Source organism: Anguilla rostrata, chromosome 6, assembly GCF_018555375.3.
Source record: "Anguilla rostrata isolate EN2019 chromosome 6, ASM1855537v3, whole genome shotgun sequence".
NCBI classification, from domain to species: domain Eukaryota; kingdom Metazoa; phylum Chordata; class Actinopteri; order Anguilliformes; family Anguillidae; genus Anguilla; species Anguilla rostrata.
Window position 1 is genome coordinate 52,222,300 of NC_057938.1, and position 23,992 is coordinate 52,246,291.

The window sequence follows — 23,992 nt, forward strand, 5'->3', positions numbered from 1 at the left end:
AAAACCACAGGATAACCCTGAGGCGGCTAACGTTGCGAGATGGAAGCTTCCAGAACCGGAATGCGACAGTGTTTTTAACGTGCCAGGCAGTGAATAATGAGAGTTTAATTACTCGTTAAATTCCGGCTTCTCCTGACAGACGATTTCTTTTTAATTAGGGGGGCGATGTGAAAAACAGAAGGATCAAATTTTCAACTTGGTGCCGTCTCCTGCTGCTATTGGACGGAAGCTCTATTGTGTCAGCCAGTCAGACGAAGGTGTTTGTTGCTCGGCGCCCGAAGCCGTCAACAAAATATTTTGATACCTGTTTCCCAGAAGGAACCAGAGCTAAGCTCACCATGTTCACTTCATAAGATGTGACAGGGAAAAAAAACCAAGATGTGAGTTATCGATTTAAACCCACCTTGTTAACAAAACAACCTCAAGTCTGTCAATACAATGACGGCACAAAGGCTTTTTGATCAGAGTGACCTTGACAGGTTGGTAAAAAGTGATTTATTCCCAGGTAAGAGGTTTCTGGTGACATTTTTAAAAGGAAAATTGTATTTGTCCTTAATCAATATATTAAAACTAAAAAAAAATTCAAACGATTTTTTGTTTTTTGGACATCACGTGTGAAAATGATGTTTATGAGTGTCATCTGTCAGTTCACCCAAAACCACTTCCTGTGTTTTTCAAGCCATGTTATCAATTTTCTGGTATGGCAAGGTGGAGTTAGAGCTACATGCATGGCCTTGAACATTTATGCGAAAAACTGATCTGAAACCCAATAACCTAAACAGTTTATGGACTTACGCATGCAGTTATAGAACTAAATCGGTTAATAATAAATAAACAAAAATGTAAAATAATGAAGTTCCGTATGACGTCACACCAATGGGTAGGCCATCATAGAAGATTCTATGATCCGACCAACTGCCAAAGCTGAAACCATGACAACGAATGGACAGAAGTCCATTTATGTGAACTGTTGAATGAATTTAAGTAAATCTCCCGCTCTCTCTCACTCTCTCAAAATTCAATTTCGAGGCGCTCTATTGGCATGACATGCACTGTGTTGCCAAAGCAAATGTTTCTCTCTGCCCCCGCACCACCCCCCTCACCCCCCCCCCAATCATGGGAAACTGCTGAGCTCCACTGATCAGTCTTGCACAAGAAATGCCTCCGGCCAGTGTGAGGATAAACGTATGATTAGTATCATGCAGTACTGGAACAGGGATCCTTGATCTTGTTTTTTTTTTTTAAAACCGGTTTTGTGTACATCCCTTTGGTATGTACGTGTGTGTGTGTGGTGCCAATTAATATTTCTGCCCGCAGTGCTGTGCTCTCTTTGAGTTACACTTTGTGTAAACTCCATCATCAAGTCATCCAAACACTGAGCTTGTATTCCATGTCAGTTTCCCTGGGGGTGTGAGCTTGAGTCAGACTCACCCAATGCTGAGGTCCCCCCCAGCACTGTACTACCCTAAACTAGGGGGCCTGGCAAGAGGACGCAAAGAGGAAAGGGGTGCACCCAGCTCTTCTTTTGAGCTTTGGGGGCGCAGGCAACCCCCCCCCCCCCACTTTTGCATTGAGTTTGACTTGGGGGTGACTGCAGGCAAGGACGTAGATCTCATTTCAGCTTTGGTGGTGGGGGGGAGGGACAACAAATCAGTAAATGTTTTTTAAGATTTTTTTATTTGCTGGGGGGGGACACTAACAGTACCACCCAACGCAACATCATAATGTTGGGGGGAGGGGACGGGACCATTTCATGTTTTCTCAAAGTTGGGGGGGGGGATCATGTGTCCCCTGTACACCCATTCCACCCCATCCCCAGGATCTACGTCCATGCCTGCAGGTACCCTCGAACATCGACAGCAGTTCAACAAGAGCCAGGAGGTCAGCGTTAGAGCTTTTGCAGGAGCAGTGTTGGAAGCAGAAGAGACGGTTTTTCAGAAGAGAAAACTGAGTCGTGGAGACGGCAGTGTTTATTTGGATGAGGAAAAAGACTGAATGTTATGTAGCATGTGGACAGCCAAACAAAAAGGGATGGGATGGGGGGATGGGGTGAAATAAAGCAAGCAGACAGACTCCAGTACATCACAGAAGTAGTTTTATTCGACAACCGAGTCGCTACCATGACAACTGCACATCATCGTGTGTGAACTGGCAAAGACACTGAGAGAACAGGAATCAGTCAGCCTTGTCAGTGGATGCAAACGGGAGATTAAAATGACCAAGGTGAACGTGGATTTGTGTGTGGGTGAATCTTCAGCTAAAACACACATCTTAACTGCAGATTAAAGCTGACGCCTTCAAAATGATTTTGAATGGGTCTGGGGGAATTGTCATGTAGCTACTGCGTGCGTTTGAATGTCTTTTTTCTTTTTAAAGTATGGCCGATTAAATATTTTAATCAGCACAAGCATATACGCATTCCTTTTCTCAATATACTATCATTTAAAAATATTTGCTCGTCACAAGTCTTTTTTTTTTTTAGGCACGTAAGATACTGTGCAACACGGTCACTATAAAAATAAACACATGAAAAGCAAAAAACCTTGAAATGGCGTCGAGAGGGAGAGAGCAGTGTACAGTAACGGAGAATCTGAAAACTGGAACAAGACCTTCAAAAGGGGAACTCAAACTCTAGATCAAACTTTAAAAAAGGAAAAATGGGGGGGGGGGGGGGGGGGAGGAGCACAAAGCCAAAATTTCAAGCAAAAAGGGGCCCTGTTCTGAAGAATGTCTCCGTGGTAACCCTCAAAACTGTTTCGCTTTTAAAAAATTTTAAAAAAAGGAACCATTTGACCCGGATAAGGCTAGCCCATGTTTTTGGTTCAGTGTTCTAGTATGACTGCACAGAGACCTACTCTCTCTTTAGAAAGCCACAGGAAGTTTCTTTTTTAATGGGGGGGGGGGGTGCTGTCTCTTGAAGGGGGGGCTGGTCTTGTCAGAGCAGATGATGGATGTCTGAAGATGAAGCATGGACAGTGAGTCCTGGGACGATGCGGTGATGATTTGGGAGGGGGGGGGGGGGGTTTGGCGAGCATGCCCTCTACTCCCCTATATAGGGGGGAGGGAGGAGAGAGACAGAAAGAGGGAAGTAAGAGTGAGAGCAAGAGAGAGGAAATAAAGAGGGGTAAATTGAGAAAGAGAGGGGTTAAGGCGAGTGAGAGGTGAGCACTGCGTTTAGGGAGGGGGGTGGGTGCAATGAGCCCCCCCCCCCCCCCCCCCGCCCTGTTTATTTGAGCTTAGAGGTGCGGTAGACATGAGGCCAGGCCAGAGGTATTAGAAGAAGAAAATTGTTTTTTGTTTGTTTTTGTTTTTGTTTTTTGGGACATGAGTCACAGGTGCTGGACGTGATCATTACCATTCTCCAGGTTCTCACTACTCTCATAACAGCCTGAGTCACGGGGGGACTCGCCCACCAGGCCCTGCCCGTCGGACAGGAGCTTCTCCTGGGACCCCGTATGCCCGCTGCGCTCCGGGTCACTGCTGCCTGCGGGACAGAGAGAGAGAGGCAGAGAGATGCACCTCAGGATGTTAAGCACTCACACGCCGACGATGTGGGGAAGGGTGTGTGTGTGTGCGTGCATGTGTGTGTGCGCGCGAGAGAGAGAGATAGTGTGTGTGTGAGAGTGAGTGTGTGTATAAGACAGTGTGTGTGCGTGTGTGACAGAGAGAGAGTGTGTGCATGTGTGTGCGTGCATGCATGAGTGTATGTGTGAGTTTGTCTGAGTGTGTGTATGAGAGAGAGAGTGCGTGTGTGTGTGTGTGAGGGTGTGTGTGTGCGCATGTGTGTAGGCTAACTCACTGTCGTACTCCTGCAGCAGCTCTACAGCAGTGAGCAGCACTGCTCTGTGCTGAGGGTCTCTGATATTGAGCTCATCCAGGTCCTCCTCCTCCAGCAGCTTAAAGGTGTCCAGGTCCTCATAGCCGTTAAACAGGAAGGTGGGCATGTGCTCCTGTGCAGGGAAGAGACAGGAGTGAGGACACACACACTCACACTCACACCTTCACACACACACACACACACACTCTCTCACACGCACACATGTCCACACACACGTACACACACAAACACTCTCTCTCTCACACGTGCGCACACACACAGCCCACCCACAGCAGCTCCATCTCATAACAGCGCCAAACCCCGACCCCATCAAAACCACTTATATGGGTGTCAACTCATAACGATCCACGGCCATTGTTATCCTTTTTGAGGGAAGGACACTAAAAATACAGGTCTTAAAAGCTCGGCCTTTCCAGCTGATGCCTCACTGTGTAATTACCCTGACCCGACACTACTCATTTTCTACGCTGTGGGTACAGGGAGCGGTGTATTTAAAGACGCGCACCTCTCTCGCGCGCGATTGGTACAATAAAAGGAACGCGTGTCACCACAGCACTATGCGCGAGGGTTGCGGGCTATTTTAAAGCTCGCGTCAAATGCGAACTCTTATTTCAAATGGGATAACTACATAGAATTAAACTAAGCGTCACAGATTCTAATTTTGCCCCAGACCTCCTGGCTCAAACCGCAGTGAACGTTTTCCTGTCCCACCGCAAGCTTTTGTCCAGCTTATAAAAAAAATTTAAATACCGTCTAAAGACGGAGGAGAAGAGCAGAGAACATGACGGTTGGTTTAAAAAAAAAAAAAAAAAAACCACACTCGTGCCGGAAATCTCCGCGGCTAAACGTTAACTAGCTTAGCCCCGTTGAAAAGGTTCCGCACTCTAGATAGTTTCTGCGGACAAGGCAGCGCAGATCGCCTTCTCCGATTGTGTAAAACAAAAAGCAGCTGGTGGCTCAGTATGTTAGCCTTTTCTCGTGTCCACTGCCCTTCCGCTAGTTTAAAATGCCAGTGGTCTTTATATTTGTTCTTCAGTCATGAAACACTCTGAAGTTAATGTTTCTCTTCTTGTAGATTCTGCAGGTGGAGGGCGTAGAAAATTAAAGACCAACACCGCAGCCTGGAATGACGTGAGCAGGTCTGCCGTCGGCATGGTAACGATCCACAGGCAACAGAAGCTTCTCGAACTAAAGGACCAATCGGCTGCTTTGGTTGGCATGCGCCAGCTCGGACCAACACCCTGAGAAACTTTCGCTAAAAAAACACTAAAAAAACAAACATAAGCCCTGCACCTGTTTTTTACTAACAGTCTGAGAGAACGCGGATCCATAAAATTATTTCCTTAGTCTTTAACTGAGGTAACGAGGGCCGTTCTTTCACCGAATACTTCTCCGTCTGGAGGGTGACTAAGTTTCAAAACAACAGATGCGGCCAATCCTTTTGAAGAGGAGTCAGTTGTGTGGAATGTTTAAAAAAAAATTTTGGTCAGTGTTCTAGAACTCTACTGGTTTCAGTTACCAGTAGTGATTGTGACATCAGCATTTCAGTTAAGAACTTCAGTTAAGAAGCCTCAAATCACATATTAGTGATCTAACGCCTTATATCTTTTGAATGGCCAGGTCATTAATGCGCATTGGAATAAAATACGGAAGGCGGCCCCAACCCCGAGCCCCTGGGAGCAGGCCGGACAGACGCGTAGGAAGGCGATCTCCTCCTCCAGGTGCAGACGGCCTTATTCTCCACAGGCACACCCCGAAAATAAACCACTTCAAGCCACGAATCCGCCCCAAAATCGAGCTCCTAATGACAGCACTTCCCCAGCTCAGCTATTCATTAGGTCACTCTGGCCAAAACATTCCCGCCCACGCTGGGCCTCCACGTGAAAAAATAAACCTGTGTGGTGATGTAGGTGTGGGCAGCTGAGGGGGGGGGAGGGGCCAGTCATGAATATTCATTATGTGGGCGCGGTCCAGGCTTGTACAGGAAGTAGACATTGTGGGTGGGGTGCAAGAACCACTTTCTGGATATCCCTGAGGGAATCCAGGGATAATGAAGTACGGATAAGACAGATGTCACCATTCCCCACAGGGAACTCAGAAGTAAGTATCCACCAATCACCGTCAGAGCAGTTCTATTTGTTCTTACCAAAGTACGTTGTGATTGGTGGAGCTCCTCTCTGGATTCTATTGTGGAACACCAAAGTTCCATTCCTGTTTTATCACCTCACTGCATATTAGGAAGTAGCCAGTAAGATCCAACCAATCACTGTTTCCATTGTTTTATTTATTTTTCACCAACGTAGCCTGTGATTGGTGACACACTAGTGATGTAACTGCATGGGTGGAGCCTGCATTAATTAAAGCAGCCCTATCAGAGAGGCCTGTTCAGAGGCAACCACACGGGGGGCAGTCCCTGTTGATTAAGGCCGTCCTGTGGGAGAATGAAATGAAGGGCCAGGGATTCTAACTTTGACTAAGCACCCCACAGACCTCCCAGGGAAACCACAGTGACCTTTCCTTCCTGCAGTACGCCGCCTCTCTGTTCAGCCCTAAAAATAACGTCTACAGACGGAAGAGCAGGTCGGGGGAACATGCCGGTAAAAATTCGGATTCAGGCCAGAAAGCTCGCCTCGCAGCGGAAACTACCATGCCTGTGCAAAATGTGCAAAATGGTGCCCTGCTCTGGGTACCTTCTGAAGGGAAACCAGTACTGTAGCAACACTGTTTTTCTTACTGTGTAAAATGGACACCCAGCTGGTGCTTTGCATTTTGACCTTCTCTTGTTACCACTGTCCTCTTAAATATGACCCTTTTGCTAAATTATAATGGCAGTGGTTTACTTCTTTATAGTTATTCTCTAGTTATGAAAAACCACAGTCCTGTGGTTGGGGTGGAGCCTGACTGACAAAACCAGCTTTATGGGAGGAGCCTGTGCTGATGTACTGTGTAGGCGGCGCCTGATTGGTTAAAGTGGCTTTATGGGAGGAGCCTATGGTCATATAATCATGTGGGTGGAGCCTGATTGAATAAACCAGCTTTATGGGAGGAGCCTGCACAGATGCACCACATAGGCAGAGCCTGATTGGCTAAAGTAGCTTTATGGGTGGGGCCTGTGGTCATATAATCATGTGGGTGGAGTCTGATTAAATATACCATCTTTATGGGAGGAGCCTGCACAGATGCACAACGTAGGCGGAGCCTGATTGGTCAAAGCAGCCTCGTGGGCGGAGCTTGATTCAATGAACCAGCTTTACAGGAAGAGCCCATGCTGATGCGCCGTGTAGGCAGAGCCTGATTGGCTAAAGCAGCCTCGTGGGCGGAGCCTGAGGGCCGTCGCTCTCGCACCTTGAGGTTGACGCGCTCCAGCAGCTCCTCCACGGACGTGGGCTTGGGCGGCCGGCCCTTCCTCCTCCGGCGCACGGGCCGCTTGGGCTTCTCCTCTTCCTCGCTCAGCACGTCCACGTAGATGAACTTGAAGGTGCCCACCTTGTTGTTGAGCAGGCCCATCCACGTGCCCATCGGCGGCTTGCTGATGATGTCGATGACGTCGCCTCTCTGCGGCACAACGGCAGAGTGGTTCAGCGCCAGTGACCCAGAGGACCCGACGGGCACAGCTAATGCGCCGTGTGTATGCAACATGACTTTCAATGTTGGTGTGAGTGTGTGAGAGAGGGAGAGAGAGAGAGTGTGATGGAGAGGGAGAGGGAGGGAAAGAGATGTGTACCTTTAGTTTAAGGGAGTCGGTGTCGTAGGGGCTGGGGGTGAAGTCGGTGTGTGAGAGGGAGGGAGGGAGGGAGGGAGAGGTAGAGTTGAGTACCTTTAGTTTGAGGGAGTCAGTGTCGTAGGGGCTGGGGGTGAAGTCGGTGTGTGAGAGGGAGGGAGGGAGGGAGGGAGAGAGGGAGAGGTAGAGTACCTTTAGTTTGAGGGAGTCGGTGTCGTAGGGGCTGGGGGTGAAGTCGGTGTGCACCCTCGCTCGGCCGCAGAAGGGGCCTCTGTACGGCGGCTCCTCGTCGTCGCCGTCCTCCGACTTCACGCTCTCGCGGTTACTGGCCGACGAGTCCGTGGTGCTGACCGTCTGTCCGCCTGCGACAGACAGAGGGGGGGTTATGACCTCCGGAACCTTCCACCGGCGGCAGCTCAGTTTAAACTGACGGAGTTAACCAGAACCTTCCCCCCCCCAGCTCAGGTTAAACAGGCCTTCCACCCCAGCTCAATTTAAACAGGCCTTCCATCCCAGCTGAATTTAAACAGACAGCCAACAGCAGATATTCCTCATAAACACACAGAATCATAAATAAACCTCTGCACAAGGTTTAAATCCTGCACAATCATAACACCGTATATTTAAGAAAAAAAGCGTCTTACAAAATCCTTATTTAATGCCGTGTACGGAGAGAAGAGCAGTATGAAGGAACTTGAATCAAAAAATGCAAAACACCACAAGCGGATTATCTTCAATAATCCTTAAGAACAAACACAAAACTTCACATAAGCGATCCTTATAAATCCTTCATATGACAAATATGGAATCAACACAAGCAAGAAATCCTTAAAAAAAAACAAAAAAACTTACGAGTCAAGACAAGTAACTGTCTTGCAGCCTTACAATGAATGGCTGGGGATTAAAAAGGCTGTGAAGTTAAAAAAAAATAATTTAAAAGTTTGCTTGAACTGAAATAAAATAAAGCAAACTGGGAAAAAAAAAACATTTGTCCTTCCATAATAACATTACAAAAAAAAAATGGTGGCACAATTTGCTCACAGGATTTCTGCAGCTCAATTGCTCTGTTGACAGATCGGGCCTTGAGGAGCTGAATCGCAGAGCGAGCCAGGACAGAGCAGGGCTGCTGTATTCAGTTTAAAACGTCACAATGCATCGTCTCTTCCCGAACAGCGATGACTACCGTGGGAAGCGAAGGGGGAAAAAAAAACAGGTAGTGTCGAATCATTAACATGTGCGGGGGCCTACAGGCTTGGTCTCCATCCAAGGCATTAAAGGATTGGGGAAGAATTAAAGATTAAAAACCGAAGAACGTCAATCTGCACATCCCACTTGTTTTCAGAGTAGAATACTGTAAAGGCCTTACATGTGGTAAAAAAAAAAAAGAAAAGAAAGAAAGTTCTTTGTGGGGAAAAAAAAAACAGAAGAAGGCAGCTTTGAATTTGGCTTATTTTGTCACGTCAGAAAAAGCAGAGCCTGGCACAAAGGGAAGACTGCTGGGCACAGGGCTGCTTAAGGACAGCCTGAATTTCACAGGCCTTTATCTGAGCACCTTACAGCACTCAGAGCCTCTGGGCCCATTAGCATAAGACATCCACACGGTCGCGTAAATCAACCATGAAATCTGCTGCAATGTAACATCGTGAATCCTGTGAGATTCTGAAAAACTTTTTAGCGATGCTGACCATCCTAAGAAAGCGATGGAGCAGCATGGAGCTACGATACAATATTTTTGAAAACAGGAGCAATGCCCCCTCATGACAGTGGAGTTAACCCCAGTTAAATTCTGAGACCTATATGGATTTTGCATGCGAAATGGACAATGTCTTCAGATCCAGCCAACAAACTCTGTTTAAATTACATTCTAACAGGTTTGATATTGTGGTATGTAATAGTAGTATTAAGAATTGCACAGAGAAAAGGGGCTCGCAGAGAAACAGAAAGCAGACTAATCCTGTATTCTTCGCAAATGCCTGCACCATGATGACAGAGCACGCAGCACACCCCTGGTGGTGGGAGAGAGCACCCCCTGGTGGTGGCTTTCAGGAACAGGCTTGTGCAAGACCTGGTCGCATGATTGCCTATGACTCAAAGAGCAACTCTATATTAAAATAATTCATTCATACCGTAAGTGTGGGAGTATCTACTCATTGCTAATATGATGTCATGCGTTAGGTGCATTTGAACACAGTTGCCCTTAACCCTCGAAGGTGTGAGATCACAATTACGTGATCAGAATGTTCTTAACTGAACATTCAGATGCTGAGGTCACAATCAGTACTGGAAACTGAAAGCAGCGCAGTTCTAGAACACCGACTTAGAATGCTGAAAAATACAATCCAAAAAACCTGCTCTTCAAAGGGTTAAGAATGCCAGCCTTCACTACACCATTCCTACTGGGGACCGGTGTGATCTGACACAGACCTACTGGGGACCGGGGTGACCTGACACAGACCTACTGGGGACCAGTGTGATCTGACACAGACCTACTGGGGACCGGTGTGATCTGACACAGACCTACTGGGGACCGGTGTGATCCGACACAGACCTACTGGGGACCAGTGTGACCTGACACAGACCTACTGGGGACCAGTGTGACCTGACACAGACCTACTGGGGACCGGGGTGACCTGACACAGACCTACTGGGGACCGGTGTGACCTGACACAGACCTACTGGGGACCAGTGTGATCTGACACTGGGGACTGAGGCCATGGAAGACCCCTTGTGCTTTTACTGGGAGTAATTCTGTTAACAGTTAAGAGGACCAAAATAAAGGTAGCACCAGGGAATTTTCCAGAAACAGGGGCAGAGAGCAGAACGGGTGTGAGACTCAGTACAGCCCCACAGGCTGAGCGCTGACAGTGGCTAATCGGGTCGGCCTGTGTGTGTAAATAAAGGGGGTGAAGTGCAGCAGGGGCTGCTGCTGCTTCCTCTGCCTGCCCACACTGCTGCGGGGGAGCTAAGTGAAACCAGATGAGATATGAGTGTGCATGCAAGCACGCCGCACGCACACACACACAGACTCGCACACACACACGCACAGGCACACTCACACACACAGACTCGCACACACACACAGGCACAGACTCGCACATGTGCACACACACAGACTCCCACATGTGCGCGCACACACACGCACACAGGCACACTCACACACACGCACAGGCACAGACTCGCACATGTGCGCACAAACACACACACACAAACGCACTCATGCACGCACGCACACACACAGTCACACACTCACACACACGCACACACACACTCCCTCACACACACACTCACACTCACTCACTCACACATACTCACACTCCCACACACACACACACACATACACACACACTCCCACACACACACACACGCACACACACACACACACACTTACTCATGGAGCTCTGGCCGCTCAGGGAGCTTCTGAGGCTCTCCACAGAGCCCCCGGCCTTCAGTTTGGGCTTCTCCAGGGAGTCGGTGTCCGGCTGGGGGGACTGGGGCGACCCGGGCGTCCCATCAGGGCTCGACTGCGGGACAGAGCCGGGGGGGCAGAGTTACCAAACTGTACAGCACAGCTCATACTGCACACCTCTCACACAGGTTTCCAATTTACAGTCCACAACACTGCCAGCAGAGGGCGCTAACGTATAACAAATCATAGGGCTGCATTTATGAGGGACTCGATTCTTCAAATGATGAGAAAGAACATTCAGAAATGCCTGTGTAGGGCCTGAACTGTTATGGTTATTGTGTCCCAGCTTTTGCTGAAATTCTTTTTTCTTTTCTTATGTTGTTGGCAAACGCATAAATGTTCATTTTAGGCAATTTGTGAAAAAATAAAGGCTTATTTGAATTAGTTTGTAGCCTGCGGGCAACAAATACACATAATAAGTGAGAGGCATACATTTCAAAATGTTCCAGGAACCTGTCAGCAATTCCTGTGAGCTGCGCAATGTAAATATCCCCAGAGCGGGCAGAAGGGGAGGTCCTCACAAGGACGCAAAAGCCGGAATGTCCCCATAAGGTCTGTACACACACACATTACACTGCAGTGCAGTAAATAACAAGGCTGGGGAGATGCATCTGTTTCTGTTCAGCAGCATCTGAGCCAATCGCATCCCCCCACTCGGTGAGGTCAAAGGCACGGACCCCCATGCAAACTCCCAACTGCAGGCAGGCCCTGAGAAAACAACTGTTTGTGTTTGCTGGGCGCCACGGTTACCAACTGCCATAAATCTCAGAGAGCTTCGAGAGGCGGGTTCGCCTCACTTCAATGAGCTAAGCTATTGAACGAGGGAGAGAGAGAGACAGAAAGAGAGAAATCAAGGGAGAGAGAGAGAGCGAGAGAGAGAGAAAGAGATAGAGAGTGAGAGAGAGATCGAGCGGGAGAGATGGCCTCAGTTTCGCTGAGTTCTGTTTCGCTGGAAGCCTGCATTCTGTAACCAACACACAAAACTTCATCTGTTCTTTTTTTCTGTGCGTTGGCCAAAGGCCTTCTGGGATGGATACTGAGCTACCCTGATGAGATCAGAGGGTGGAGGGGCTAGGCTAATCTACATCTCATCCAACGGGACATCCACTGGGGTTCGCAGCACGCATTGCCCTACAGCTGCGATGGTGTCCCTGGGTCCAGCGTACAGCTTTGCTGAGTGGGCAGGGAGTGGGGGTGGGGGTGGGGGATGGATGACAGAGCTGCATTTTAATCTAGAGCTGGACGTGGAATATAATGAGCAAACTGTTACTCATTTGTGTACAGGGCCCCTGAGGAGGGATGAGATGTAGAAATCACTGTCAGATGATGGTGTAGACGATCTGCAGGCTGTCAAACACTGCTGTGCAGTGCAGTGCGAGAATAACTTCCAGACATTACTGTAGAGTGCAGAGTGAGGACAACACAGAATATAGTCAGACACTGCAGTAGAGTGCAGAGTGAGGATGACATGAGCAAAAAATTGGCAGACATTGCAGTAGAGTACAGAGTGTGAGGATGACAAAGATTGTCAGACAGTGCAGTACAGTGCAGAGTGTGAGGATAACAAAGATTGTCAGACATTGGAGTAGAGTGTAGAGTGAGGATGACAAAGATGGTAAGACATTGTAGCAGAGTGCAGAGTCTGAGGATAACAACAATCATCAGACATTGCAGTAGAGTGCAGAGCAGTAGATGAGTTCAAGCACTGACCTGTTCAGACAGAGAGCTGCTGTACTTCTTGGACATGCGCTTTCTCATGGTCTCCTTCACGGACTTCACCTTCTTTCCCAGAGAGATTCGAGACGTTGTGGGGGACTTCACCACTTCCCTGTAAATCGCCTCTTGGTCTTTGTTCTGTAGCACATTGCAGAATCAGGGGGTCAAATCATCTTACATAATACTGCAGTGACATCTTGAAAGAAAAGTTTAAATTAGTACAAGTTCTATAAATTAATATAAAGGTGAACTGCTGAAATGGAAGTTAATATTTCAAAAGGAACTTGCTTTTGAAAAACATTTATTAAATGGAGTACTGATTCCACATTGGATACAGAGAAGCAATGAGCAGCCATACAGGATGGTTTTGTTGAAGTAAGAAAATGAACAAGCAAACACAGTAATGAAAGAATGGTAACTTCAAAAACGCTCGACTGACATAAGCTGCTTGTCCAATTTTCCACCGCTCCCCCGTCCCCACATCCCAAACCCCCAGATGCTCATAACGTCGCCCCAAACTTACTGCAGGGTCACTGCCAGTGTTGACAACATGGAGTGACCGGTTGGACAGGTCAAACCCCCCGAAACTGCAGGTTCTCTGCAGATGAAAGAACACGAGAGAATGAATTAAGACCAACACGCTCAACCAACAGCCACCATCCTCCCCCACCACCCCCCCAACACTGAAAGAGTCAAACCACAATGATTCATGCTTGATATCACCATGGAAGCTTGTTGGGTCATGACTGCATGGTTTGCAATGTTTAAAAACAAATCCGTATGCTGTGATGTTGCCCCCCCCCCCCCCCGAGATTCAATGACAAAAGAGCTGAACACTTAAATTTCTGGATTTGCCAAAAAAAAAACAAAAAAAAACTGAGTAATAAAATAACAAGTTTTCTCGAAGAATGGTCCATGTAGAATCTGACTCACTCCGTAATACAATGAAGACATTTTTGGTGCCAAATCTAGGCGGTCGACAAGCAGTCTTTAGTGACTTCCAAAGAAACTTTCAGTACTACTTTGAAAAAAAAAAAATTAACCCAGGGAGAACATTTGGTTGGACAGCTGTTTGTAAACTCAAGCCCTTTTATGGTAAAATGCAGACAGTGATCCAATGCTTGGAGGCGTTATCTACTTCCCACGTCCATGATGCGTCCAACCAAACACTTTCCCCACCAGGTTTAACTCTCAACCGCGGTTCGTCCAGTGACGCCATTATCAATCAGAAAGGGTACATCGTGGCCAGCGACTTGCCCTTGAAGACAGGCCGTGGAGGCCCACCCTTCCCATCATGCCCTTGCAAGTTTTCTAAAAAGGCCGTAGCCTCTGAGAAACGTAGCTTTGCGTGGAAAGAGTGGTGAGATGTGGAGATTTTAGTGTAGGGGGGGGTGTTAGCGAGAGGCTACAGAGAGGTGTTTAAAGCAGCAACGTCAAAAGCAGCAACGTCAGCCCTCCTCTGTCTCCCCAGGGCAGACAGCCGATACCAGACACTAGCAGAGAGACTCCATTACAGCCGGGAGTGTCACATGCTCACACAATGCAGACGAATTCCGTTTTTTAAATAACAGCCCTTTGTGTTTTTTTTCTCCACGCTCAGGAACAGAACGAGGTCCCCCTCAAGCTTCTAGGCAGACCTTCATCAGCATTAATTCTCTTTGAGAGGAAAAAACCAAAAACCAAAAACCAAAAAACTGAATTCATTATGTCCTTCTTCATATGCGGCTAGAAGCCTGCTTGCTTCCGGATGACCGAGTGAGAATATCAGTCCTACAGGTCAGAGTCCGCAGCTCAATTCTCTGCATGCTGGAGGCTCCCCATGAGGAAGAATGGGGGGGGTATAGGAGAAAGCGGTTTATCCCTCATACCCCCCCTTCCCAAAAAAAAAAAAAAAATCAAATAATCTGGAGATGAAAAAAATGTTCAATATTCAATGGAATGGCCATGCATGTGGAAGACGTTCCCACGGAAACAGGACAGCAAATCCCGTCACACCATGCGCATCGATTCACGGCTGAGGCAGAAAATTACCAACCAACAAAAATAAAAACAAATTAAAAAAATGAATAAATAAAAAACTATGGATGGTGACCACTGCCACTGAATGCAAAAAAAAAAATATATATATATAAATATAAACGGGCATTTCAGCTTTTCAAGGCTGCAGAATAACGCGCTCTAACCCTGACTTCCTGTATTCAGTTATGACTGCTAAAATTTGTGAGGAGGCACTGAGCTCTGACTGCACCCTTACTCAGTAGTAACCCTCACTGATCACACTGAAGTCACATGACGATGACAAGATTACATCATAATAATGCTTGGTGACTACCTTTAAACGTAACCCTGGCTGTCGCTGGCTGCTGGTATCATACATAGCACACTTGTACAGTAGGTTATGATATGAGCTGGACTTGTAGTGTAGCAAAGAATGGTATATTAACCCTCAACAGTAGCAGGGTCATGCAGTTACGCTATGATAAATGTACCTTCTCACCTGCCCCAATGATCCAAACCCCTCGCTACACACATGTACGCGTGTGCACACACATGCAGGAAAACACACACACATACACACAGATACATACACACACAAACACACACACACACACGCTTCCACATCATCTGCTCTTGCATGAGGGCTGGTGCCTCTTGACATTTTCCATTGACCTTTAAGCATTTTCTGGTGACTTAAGCTACTTAAGGGATATGAGGGTGAATCCGAAAGATTATTTATTCTGTAAAATAAAACTCAACCATAATACATAACTGAATTTTTAAAAATTGGACTGAAAAGAATTTAGTGTGTGCATCACAGCAGAATCACACACACATACACACACACACACACACACACACACACACACACACATGCATAAACACACACTTGAGAGCGTACCCTGAACCGGTTTCCCTTGCCTAATTCTGACCAGTAAAAAGCGCTGTACAGCACTAGCTTGAGGTCACATGGGTGGCACACCCTAAGGTCATTCTGCAGCCTCGAAAGAGCCAAAACCACCGCTAAAAAAAGGGGGGGGGGGGGGGGCAGGGCAGGCACTGTGGCCCCCCCCCCCCCTCCCGGTTGCCCCCGGCGACTCACAGACTTCTGCTGAATGCGCAAGAGGACCCGCTTGGTGCAGCGGTCCACGCTGGACGCCCACTTCCTGTCGGCGGCGTCGGCGTCCTCGTCCAGCAGGCAGCGGCGCAGGTCCTGGCGCTCGGCCTTGCTGAGCGTGCGCTCGGCGGCGGGCCTCACCAGCTGCGCCCAGCTCAGGTGCCCGTACAGGCTGCGCTCCACCACGTACGTGATGTTGAACTCGCTCACCGCCGTCCGGCCGCGAAGCTTCCGGGCGGGGAACGCCCAGCCCCCCCCTCCTCCTCCTCCTCCGCCGCCGCCACCTCCTCCGCCCCCGCCGCCGCCGCCGCAGCCACCCCCGCCCCCCCCCTTAGCCTTGTCCCGCAGCAGCTGCAGGTCGCAGTGGGCGGGGGACGAGGGGGCCCCGTGCAGCTTGGGGCGGGACCGCTGGTGCACCAGGTGCTTGGAGGAGTAGGCGTAGTTTGGGTCGCGCTCGCGCTCGCGGCCCTTGGGCCGGGACGGCCGCTTGGCGGGGCTCTGGACGTCCTCCAGGGAGACCAGGAGGTGTGGGCGGGGCCTGGCGGTCAGGCCGTAGAAGCCGTAGACGCTCTCGATACTCACCCCGTGGCTGAGCGAGCTCAGCGCCTTCCGCACCTCGCTGTCCGTCATGGAGCGCGACACCTTGCCCGCGGTGGCGTCCGCCTCGTCCCCGCCGCCGCCGCTGCCGCACCCGTCCGCCTCGGAGAAGGAGGAGCCGCTGCCGCCGACCCCGCCCCCGCCGACCCCACCCCCCGCGCTGGGCTTCCTGCCCTGCCGGACCAGCCCGTGACCGCCGCCGCCGCCGCCGCCCCCGGCGGACTTGCCGAAGGTCTTGACCAGCTTGTGGCCGGACCAGGCGTCCAGGCTGCCGGACGAGGGCGAGGTGGTCAGGCTGTCCGAGTCGCCGTCCAGCGAGCGGCGCTCCTGCAGCAGGGAGGGCAGGGACTCCTCCTGCGGGACGGCCGGCTTCTTCTGCACCCCCGTGTACAGGGCCGCGTTGTCCTCGCACGTGGGGGACGCCTCCAAACTCAGGGACTCTGCACAGGAGGGCGAGACGACAAAAAACGCTTATGGAGGGCTGCCCGACTCTGCTCCTGGAGATCTACTGCCCTGTAGGGTTTCACTCAAAATCTAACAAAGCACATCTCATTCAACAACTAGAGCAGGGCTGCCTGATCCTGTACCTGGAGATTTACCACTCCGTAGATTTTCATCTCAATGTAGGTTTTCATTTAAACCCTAACACACCTGATTCTAATAATTAGCAGCTCAATGAGATCTCTAGCTTTTTTTCCCCAAAACCCTAAGTCAGTGTTCTAGAACTCCACTGCTTTCAGTTACCAGCAGTGATTGTGACAACAGCATTAGAATGTCCAGTTCAGAACACTCTAATCACATATTTGTGACCTCACATCTTGAAGTGATTAATTAAGTGCTCAGCCAAGTACCTTCAGAGCCCGGCTTCTTGCCCTCCTCCACCTTGATCAGCTTCTTCCTCACTCTGCGGGTGGAGTTCACCAGCTTGTGGAGGCGTCGGAACTTGACGGAGTCCTCCAGCTCGTCGTCTGACTGCTCGCGAGACTGGAAGGGGGGGGGGGGAGGGAGGGAAGGAGAGGTGGTGAGGCGGGGGGGCCCGTGGGTGTGTGGGGGGGGGGGCCCGTAGGGGGGTAGTATGACAGTTATGATGAAATCCAGGCAACACGCCATAGACCCCCACAAGGCCCCCTGCTCGCTCAGAAAGGGGGGAGGAATTCGTGAGAGGCCAGGGACCGGGCCCAGCCATCAAATTCTGGGGAAGGGAATCAGACATTCATACGCATACTCCCCAGTGTCTTTAAGAAACTCCTGCTCTGGTGTGCTGTTAGCCTCCAGCGCTGCTGTACACTTGTACCCAATGCACAACCGGCACGCAGGCCAAACAAGCCAGTCTCAGGCTGACTTTCATCATTTCAGATTTTTCAATTTCCACATCTAATGGGATTTGAACATGGGATTTATTTCTTTTTTCAAATTAGATTTAGATTGAGCCCTGAAATGTATTTCAGCATATAAACACACCAAGGTTTGCCTGCGTTTGTGTGTGTGTGTGTGTGTGTGTGTGCGTTGTTTGTATGTGTGTCCGCATGTGCGTGTGTGTGTGTGTGCATGCACATGTTTGTGTGTGTGTGTGTACATGTTTGTGTGTGTGTGTGTGTACATGTTTGTGTGTGTATGTGTGTGTGGGTGTGTGTGTCACTTGGCAGCCTCATTTAGCACAGAAACCCCAGAGAGTGGCTGAGCACACGTAGCGGAAATCTCTCTCTCCGGCGACACTTCAGCCCACTTCAGCCCACTTCAGCCCACTTCAGCCCACTTCAGCCCACTTCAGCCCACTTCAGCCCACTTCAGCCCACTTCGCTAGCGGGCGACTCCCTCGCGACTGAGAGTACCCACAATCCCTCAGGCCGTCCTTCTCTCTTTAAACATTTTGGGTTTTTTTTTTGTGTGTGCCATGACCCGTGGAGGAGGGGCGCTCCCGCGAACCCGGCGGGCACGGCGACGGGCGTTAGCGGGAATTTCGGGAGCCGGTTATTAGGAGGCTGGGGATTAGTGGCGGTTAAGATGGCATTGGGGGGGGGCGGGGGGAGCGTAAGGAGCGCACCCTGCTGTGATTAGTCAAATAAGCACACGTCAAAATGAACGGCTGATTTTTCCCACACGTTTCAGACGTTAATTGTTATTTAAATGACCTTGGCGTATTAAGAAGAAATTGAATTTGAATGTTTTAAACTCCACAGCTGAGAACATTTCCCCTCCATGTTTTCTCTTAAACCCATGGCCCACATGTACAAGCAAAACCTTGAACCCCTCTGCTGTTTCTCCTTAGTTAACACAGGCCAAACCAGTGTCATTCCGCACCCCTCTCCCCCCCCTGATATCCCCCCCCCCACCAGACGCAAACCCCAGCCTGGTGACACTGTCCATGGCCTCCTGCTGCATCGCTGACTCAAGGCCTCAGGCAGACAAAACAAAAAATAAAAGCAATCCAAAGTGCAAGGCCAATAATGCTACGCTGACAACGTACATCCAAGGAGCCCGTACGGCCTGGTTTTAAACGATTTTCAGCGAACCCAACACAAAATGCCTCCGTATTCTCTTATTATTTTTAGTTTTTCGCCGGTTTCCTGAGCAACATGACATCAGGCTTGACATTCAGACAGCTGTATCCACTGATGCACACACATGGCTGACTCTCCAGGGAACGCAGAGGAGTGCTTGGGTCCAATTAAAGGAGAATTACTCTGGACATTCTCAGGAAAGTCTCTGGAACACGGAGGCAATGTCTCTCTGTCGCCCCCTACTGGGCAGAACTGTAAGACCCGGCACATAAATGTCGGCATGTGAAATCACTTGAGTCACATTTTGCTGAAGTCAAATCCTGAAGCTATGTACCAAAGATCAAAGGTAGGGCTACTGTTCCACCAGGCCAAAATGTCTCCAGGTATTTGCTTCAACCATGCACTACACCACCCGATTCCACTCATTATATTACTTCCTCCTTGGTTCAGGAAGTAAAGCTTATTAGTGAAATCTGGTGGTGTAGTGCATGGCTGGAGCAAGTACTGCAAACATTTCAACCCACACAACCTGGAGCACAGTAGCATTAGTCTAAGGGAGCTATTGACCTAGACAGGACTCAACGGGAGAAGCTTGCGGGAAAACTGCTGAGAACTGCAAACGGCACTTCAACCCTGTTTCGGAAGCAGCTTTCGGCAGGCCAAACTAACAGGCCAAAAGCGGAGCCGGGAACACACAGAGCGCAAGACGACTGCCAGCAGGCGGCCGTTCGCCGCGTCACCAACCACGGCGTAGCCCGTTAGCCGCTAACGGGCTAACAGCTCCTAATCAAAGAGAGAGAGAGAGAGGTGATGCGGCGTAGCCCGTTAGCCGCTGAACAAAGCGCCTGAACACGGGTCAGGCTGACGATCAGCGTCGCGCCTCAAGAGGAACGTCTACCTTCACAAAAATAGAGTAAATTAAAAAAACTAAAAAAAACACACATAAACCCACAAGGCTTCTTTCGCTGAGAAACACCTGTAGAGAGCAACGTCCCCAGAGGTAAAGCGGCTCCGTCGTCGTTTCGTTTACCGCTCCCCTGTTTAGAACTCATTGGTTTGTCGGTTGTTTTCTGAACGGGTGACATTTTTGCTCTCTCTCCTCGCACCACCGAGTCGCGACCACAGAACAGCGTGAGAAACGGCCCTTTCGAGAGGGGAAGTGCAGCGGTCTACGCGACCGCGGTCCAGAAGCGCACGGTCGTGAGAAAAAAGCGAAGACGAGCGCCGCTGATCCCGCGTTAAAAGCCTTCGCTCGGTTTAATTGACGGCGTATCAGGGGTCGCCCGTATCGCCTGCAGGGTTTCGGGGATTAGAAACAGGCGCCACCGCCGCAGTTCTGACACACAGCTGAGAGGGTTTTCTTTTCAGCCACCCCCAATCGCTACCTTCCCATCATCCCCCTCTTCCCTGAGACGCACGGCGGCTTGTGTCCGGGCTCTCCCGTTACCGTCAACAGCCGACCAGACGAGTCCGGTTCTACGGTCCCTTGACAAAGGATCAGGGCATAAGCTGCAAACCAGCCCCCCCCCCACCCCCCCCCCCCCCCCCCCACCACAGATCTGGTCAAAACAGAGCACTTTCAGTTTCCACGACATTAGGGCACAGCTATTTCCGAGAAATACCTTCAAAACCGTAATAGCACATGAGCTTGGGGTTTTTTCGTGGTGGCGGGGGTTGGGGGGGGTACGGTGGTTGCGGGGTGGGGTGGGGGGGCCGCAGCCTCTCTCAGACGTGAGCCGCAGCTCTGCGCAGATATACGGTTTCAGACGGGCTCCGTACTGCAGAGTCAGGCTTTCCACCGGCGCCGCGGGCAGACCAGGCTCCGGCTCGGCCGGCTACGCGCGTTAGCGACACAAACAACGCAAAGCATTCTGGGTAATATAAATAAATAAATAAAAACCAAAGACTTCTGGACATCGCAAAGTGGACGGGAGAAGTGAAGGAGAGATTTTTTTAAAAATAGGAAAGAAAAAAGAAAGACGAACAAAAGCAACTGACCACAGCAGGGGAAGGCCGCGTCGCCGAAGGGGTCCGGGGTCACTACCGGTCAGAGCGGCGGAGCGCTTAGAGGCGCAGAATGCTAATCGGGACGGGACCGTGAAATCAGCGCAGAGCCGCGCAGCTCTGACGCATAAACCGCGGCGGCGTGGGCTGGGATGCTAACGTGTGAAAAGCGCGCTCTGGGGCTCCGGCAGGGTCCCGTAGGACGACGGGGACGGGACCGCGGCACGCTTGCATTTTTAAAGACCCCATTTACTCCCACCGGCCGTCTCTGAGAGCTGGCACATGACACAAAATGGACGCCGCCCGCACGCGCCGCTCTGAGTTACGAGACCGCGACCGACGCCGCCGCCGCCGCGGCTCTGGCACAAAACCCGGGCGCGGCGCCCACGCGAAAGCTAACGCGTCGGGTGGGAGGCGGGGGGGGAGACAGGGGGGTAGAAAATACTGCAAAGGCAAGCAGGAGCGAGGCAGTTTTCGACGTTCGCGCATTCATATTGTAATTACGGGACAAAGCGGGCAGTGTGTCCCCCCCCCGCGCGTGTCCCGAGGAAGACCGCGGACCCCGGAGAACGACGCTCACTCACCAGCTTCAGACGCGTAGCGTAGCCGCTAGCTAGCTTAGCCCTCACGCTGGGTCAGAGGGCGCCAAAGACACGCCTCCCTCCTCGCCGTTCCCTAGGGGGGTCCAATCACGTCGCTTCCACAGGTTTGCCGTGCGCCCAAAACTCAGAGACTTAGAGATTTCGGGAGAGCGGGGACGAGCTCCGAAATGCAGGCGTCCCGCGCGGGTGCTAGGAATAGCCGGCCGGACGGGACAGGACGGGACGGGAGACGCCAGCCCCCCCCCCTCTGTTCGCCCGACAGAGAAGGGAGCGTTTGTCCGTCGGCGAACAATCCCCCGCTCTCACATGTGACCTCCCCGCGGCCTCGCCATCCTTAATTACCGCCGGAGGAATTTTGGGGAAGAAAGTCCCGCCATACGTCCCCGTTAACCGCCATACGTCCCCATTAACCATCCACACGTCAGTTAACTATTGGGGGGCCGGGGGGGGGCGTGACCTAATTCCATTTGAAACTAAATAAAAAAGGCCTCGGAACATGGGTTATGTTTCCAAAGCAGAATCCATTTTTAACTTGACTGTAATTTGGGTGAGGAGGGGGCGGAGAGGGAAGGGGGATTTTACAGATCCCCGACATCTCCGCACAGTTCCGGGACTGCAACAGTGAGGGTTTCTTTGTTTTGCATTTTTTTTGCTCCCTTTCTGCAGGGGCTCTGAAGACGAAGGGGATTTTCGGGCAGACAATGGGGATCCAGTTATCCGCAACACCCCCCAACCCCCCCACCCCCACCCACCCCACCCCACTCCCCCGCCACCCCACCCCACCCTCGCCTCTCCGTTGGTCTATCTATCAATCTTTTCCCGGATGGGACACGGCCAGATCCGTCTCTGCTCCGTGCTGAAACAGCTGCGCGGGGTGGGGGTGGGGGTGGGGGGTGACGGAGTGCAGGGAACTGTGGGAGGCAGTGTGCGCGCGCCCGACCTCACCTCAGAACACGGAGCACAAGTCTCCGCTCAACGCGTTTAGACCCGCTGACCCTGTGTTAATGAAGCCGACTGTCCACCCAATAAAAACAACAAGTCTTTTTTTTTTTTTTTTTTTTTTAACCAAATTTAAATTTGTTCCTCACAGGAATAAACAAACATTTTGGGGGTAGTTAAGTAGTAAGAAGTGCGAGTGTTTGCTTTGGATTTTGGCGTTTCCATGGCAGCAGATGTTCCTCCAAATGTTTGGGCGCGCGTCTCTTTTCCGGGTTCCTCGGTGAGCTCGCACTCCGTTTGGGCCATGCCTCCCCCCCCCCCACTGTCTCCCAGAATCCACTGGGTCATGGTTACCGTGCCGACATGACGACCTACATCTGCCAGCTGTGTGATCCCCGCATATAATCCCCTGACCCAGTACCCATAGGACCCCCCCCCCCCCTTCCCTGCCCCGCCCCCATTCCAACCAAGGCATCTTCCAATCAGCATCCCACAACCTCACTTCCACCGTGTCCCCTGCGCACCCCCACCCCTTCAGCGACGGGGAGATGTGGAGTGTCGGGAGGTGCAGGTCTCATTGGGACCGTCCCTCTGTGGTTCACAGAGCCCACAAACCCGATCCCCAGCTCCTCAGGGGCACCCGGACCCTGAACGGACCTCAGCCGTGTTTACACAGCGCGTGTGGAGGAACTCCCCTCCGGACATCCTGAACCGAGTCAACAGCTGCAGGGCGAATAACTCCTTACGTATTACATACGGTATTCCCACCGCCCCATTCCCACCACTGCCCCATCCCCCATCCCCCCATCCCCCCCCATCCCCCCATCCCGCCATTCCCATCAGAACAGGCCTCTGATCGCTCCAGAGAAGAGCACAGGCCGTGTTGCGTGCGACAGACAGAGCAGCATTAACCTCCATCTAAACAACACCCACGGAATGCAGCAGCGGCTCAACTGTCCACCGCAGGTCTGACACAATCAGCGAGTTCGCCAGCGTTGTGCCGGGGGGGGGGGTGGGGGGGGGCAGAGCCCACGTCTACGATGAGCGAGCGGGGGGGGGGGGGGGAATGCGTCCTGCTCATCTCTCACCTGCTCCACCCCTTTGTTGTATCCCATTGGGTTTTATATGGGGCGGGGGGGGGGGGGGCTGTGGGTGGGGGTGCGGCGGGGGCAGAGAGGCCCTTAATCTGCGCTAAGCGGGGGGGTACACAGGCTCCTAATCGCCGGGGACGAGGAGAAAGCCGCCGCAGCGCCGGCTGTATTCAGCCCGGCGGGGGCCCCGCACAATGGGGGGGTTAGCGCTTTGACCAGCGTGAATAGACCCCCGGGGCCGGGGGGCCCATACGGGGGGCCGCGGGGACGATGTGGGGCTCAGCGTGTCAGCGGTTCAAACATGGGACAGAGAGGGAGGGGTGCAGCCCGCCGACAATGGCCCCATAACCCCCCCACCCCCCCCACCCTCAATGTCCCCCCCGCCCCAGCCACAGCACAAAC

The 23,992-nt window shown here is 51.2% G+C and overlaps 1 protein-coding gene across 9 annotated transcripts in view; it reads right to left on the reverse strand.

Annotated features, from left to right (window-relative positions):
* sash1a (SAM and SH3 domain containing 1a) overlaps positions 1-23,992 on the reverse strand; it is a 310,513-nt gene that overhangs the window by 7,504 nt on the left and 279,017 nt on the right. For 7 of the 9 annotated variants that reach the window (XM_064340464.1, XM_064340463.1, XM_064340468.1 and 4 more), the window contains 9 exons: positions 17,305-17,437; positions 16,439-16,893; positions 13,265-13,339; positions 12,736-12,879; positions 10,948-11,080; positions 7,752-7,921; positions 7,184-7,393; positions 3,800-3,950; positions 3,356-3,484 (listed from right to left, as the gene is read on the reverse strand). In XM_064340464.1, coding sequence (XP_064196534.1) covers positions 3,356-3,484; positions 3,800-3,950; positions 7,184-7,393; positions 7,752-7,921; positions 10,948-11,080; positions 12,736-12,879; positions 13,265-13,339; positions 16,439-16,893; positions 17,305-17,437 — 1,600 coding nt within the window. Of the gene's footprint in view, positions 1-3,355; positions 3,485-3,799; positions 3,951-7,183; positions 7,394-7,751; positions 7,922-10,947; positions 11,081-12,735; positions 12,880-13,264; positions 13,340-15,841; positions 16,117-16,173; positions 16,894-17,304; positions 17,438-23,992 lie in introns of all 9 variants that reach the window. The other 2 variants (XM_064340471.1, XM_064340469.1) reach the window with 2 other exon arrangements.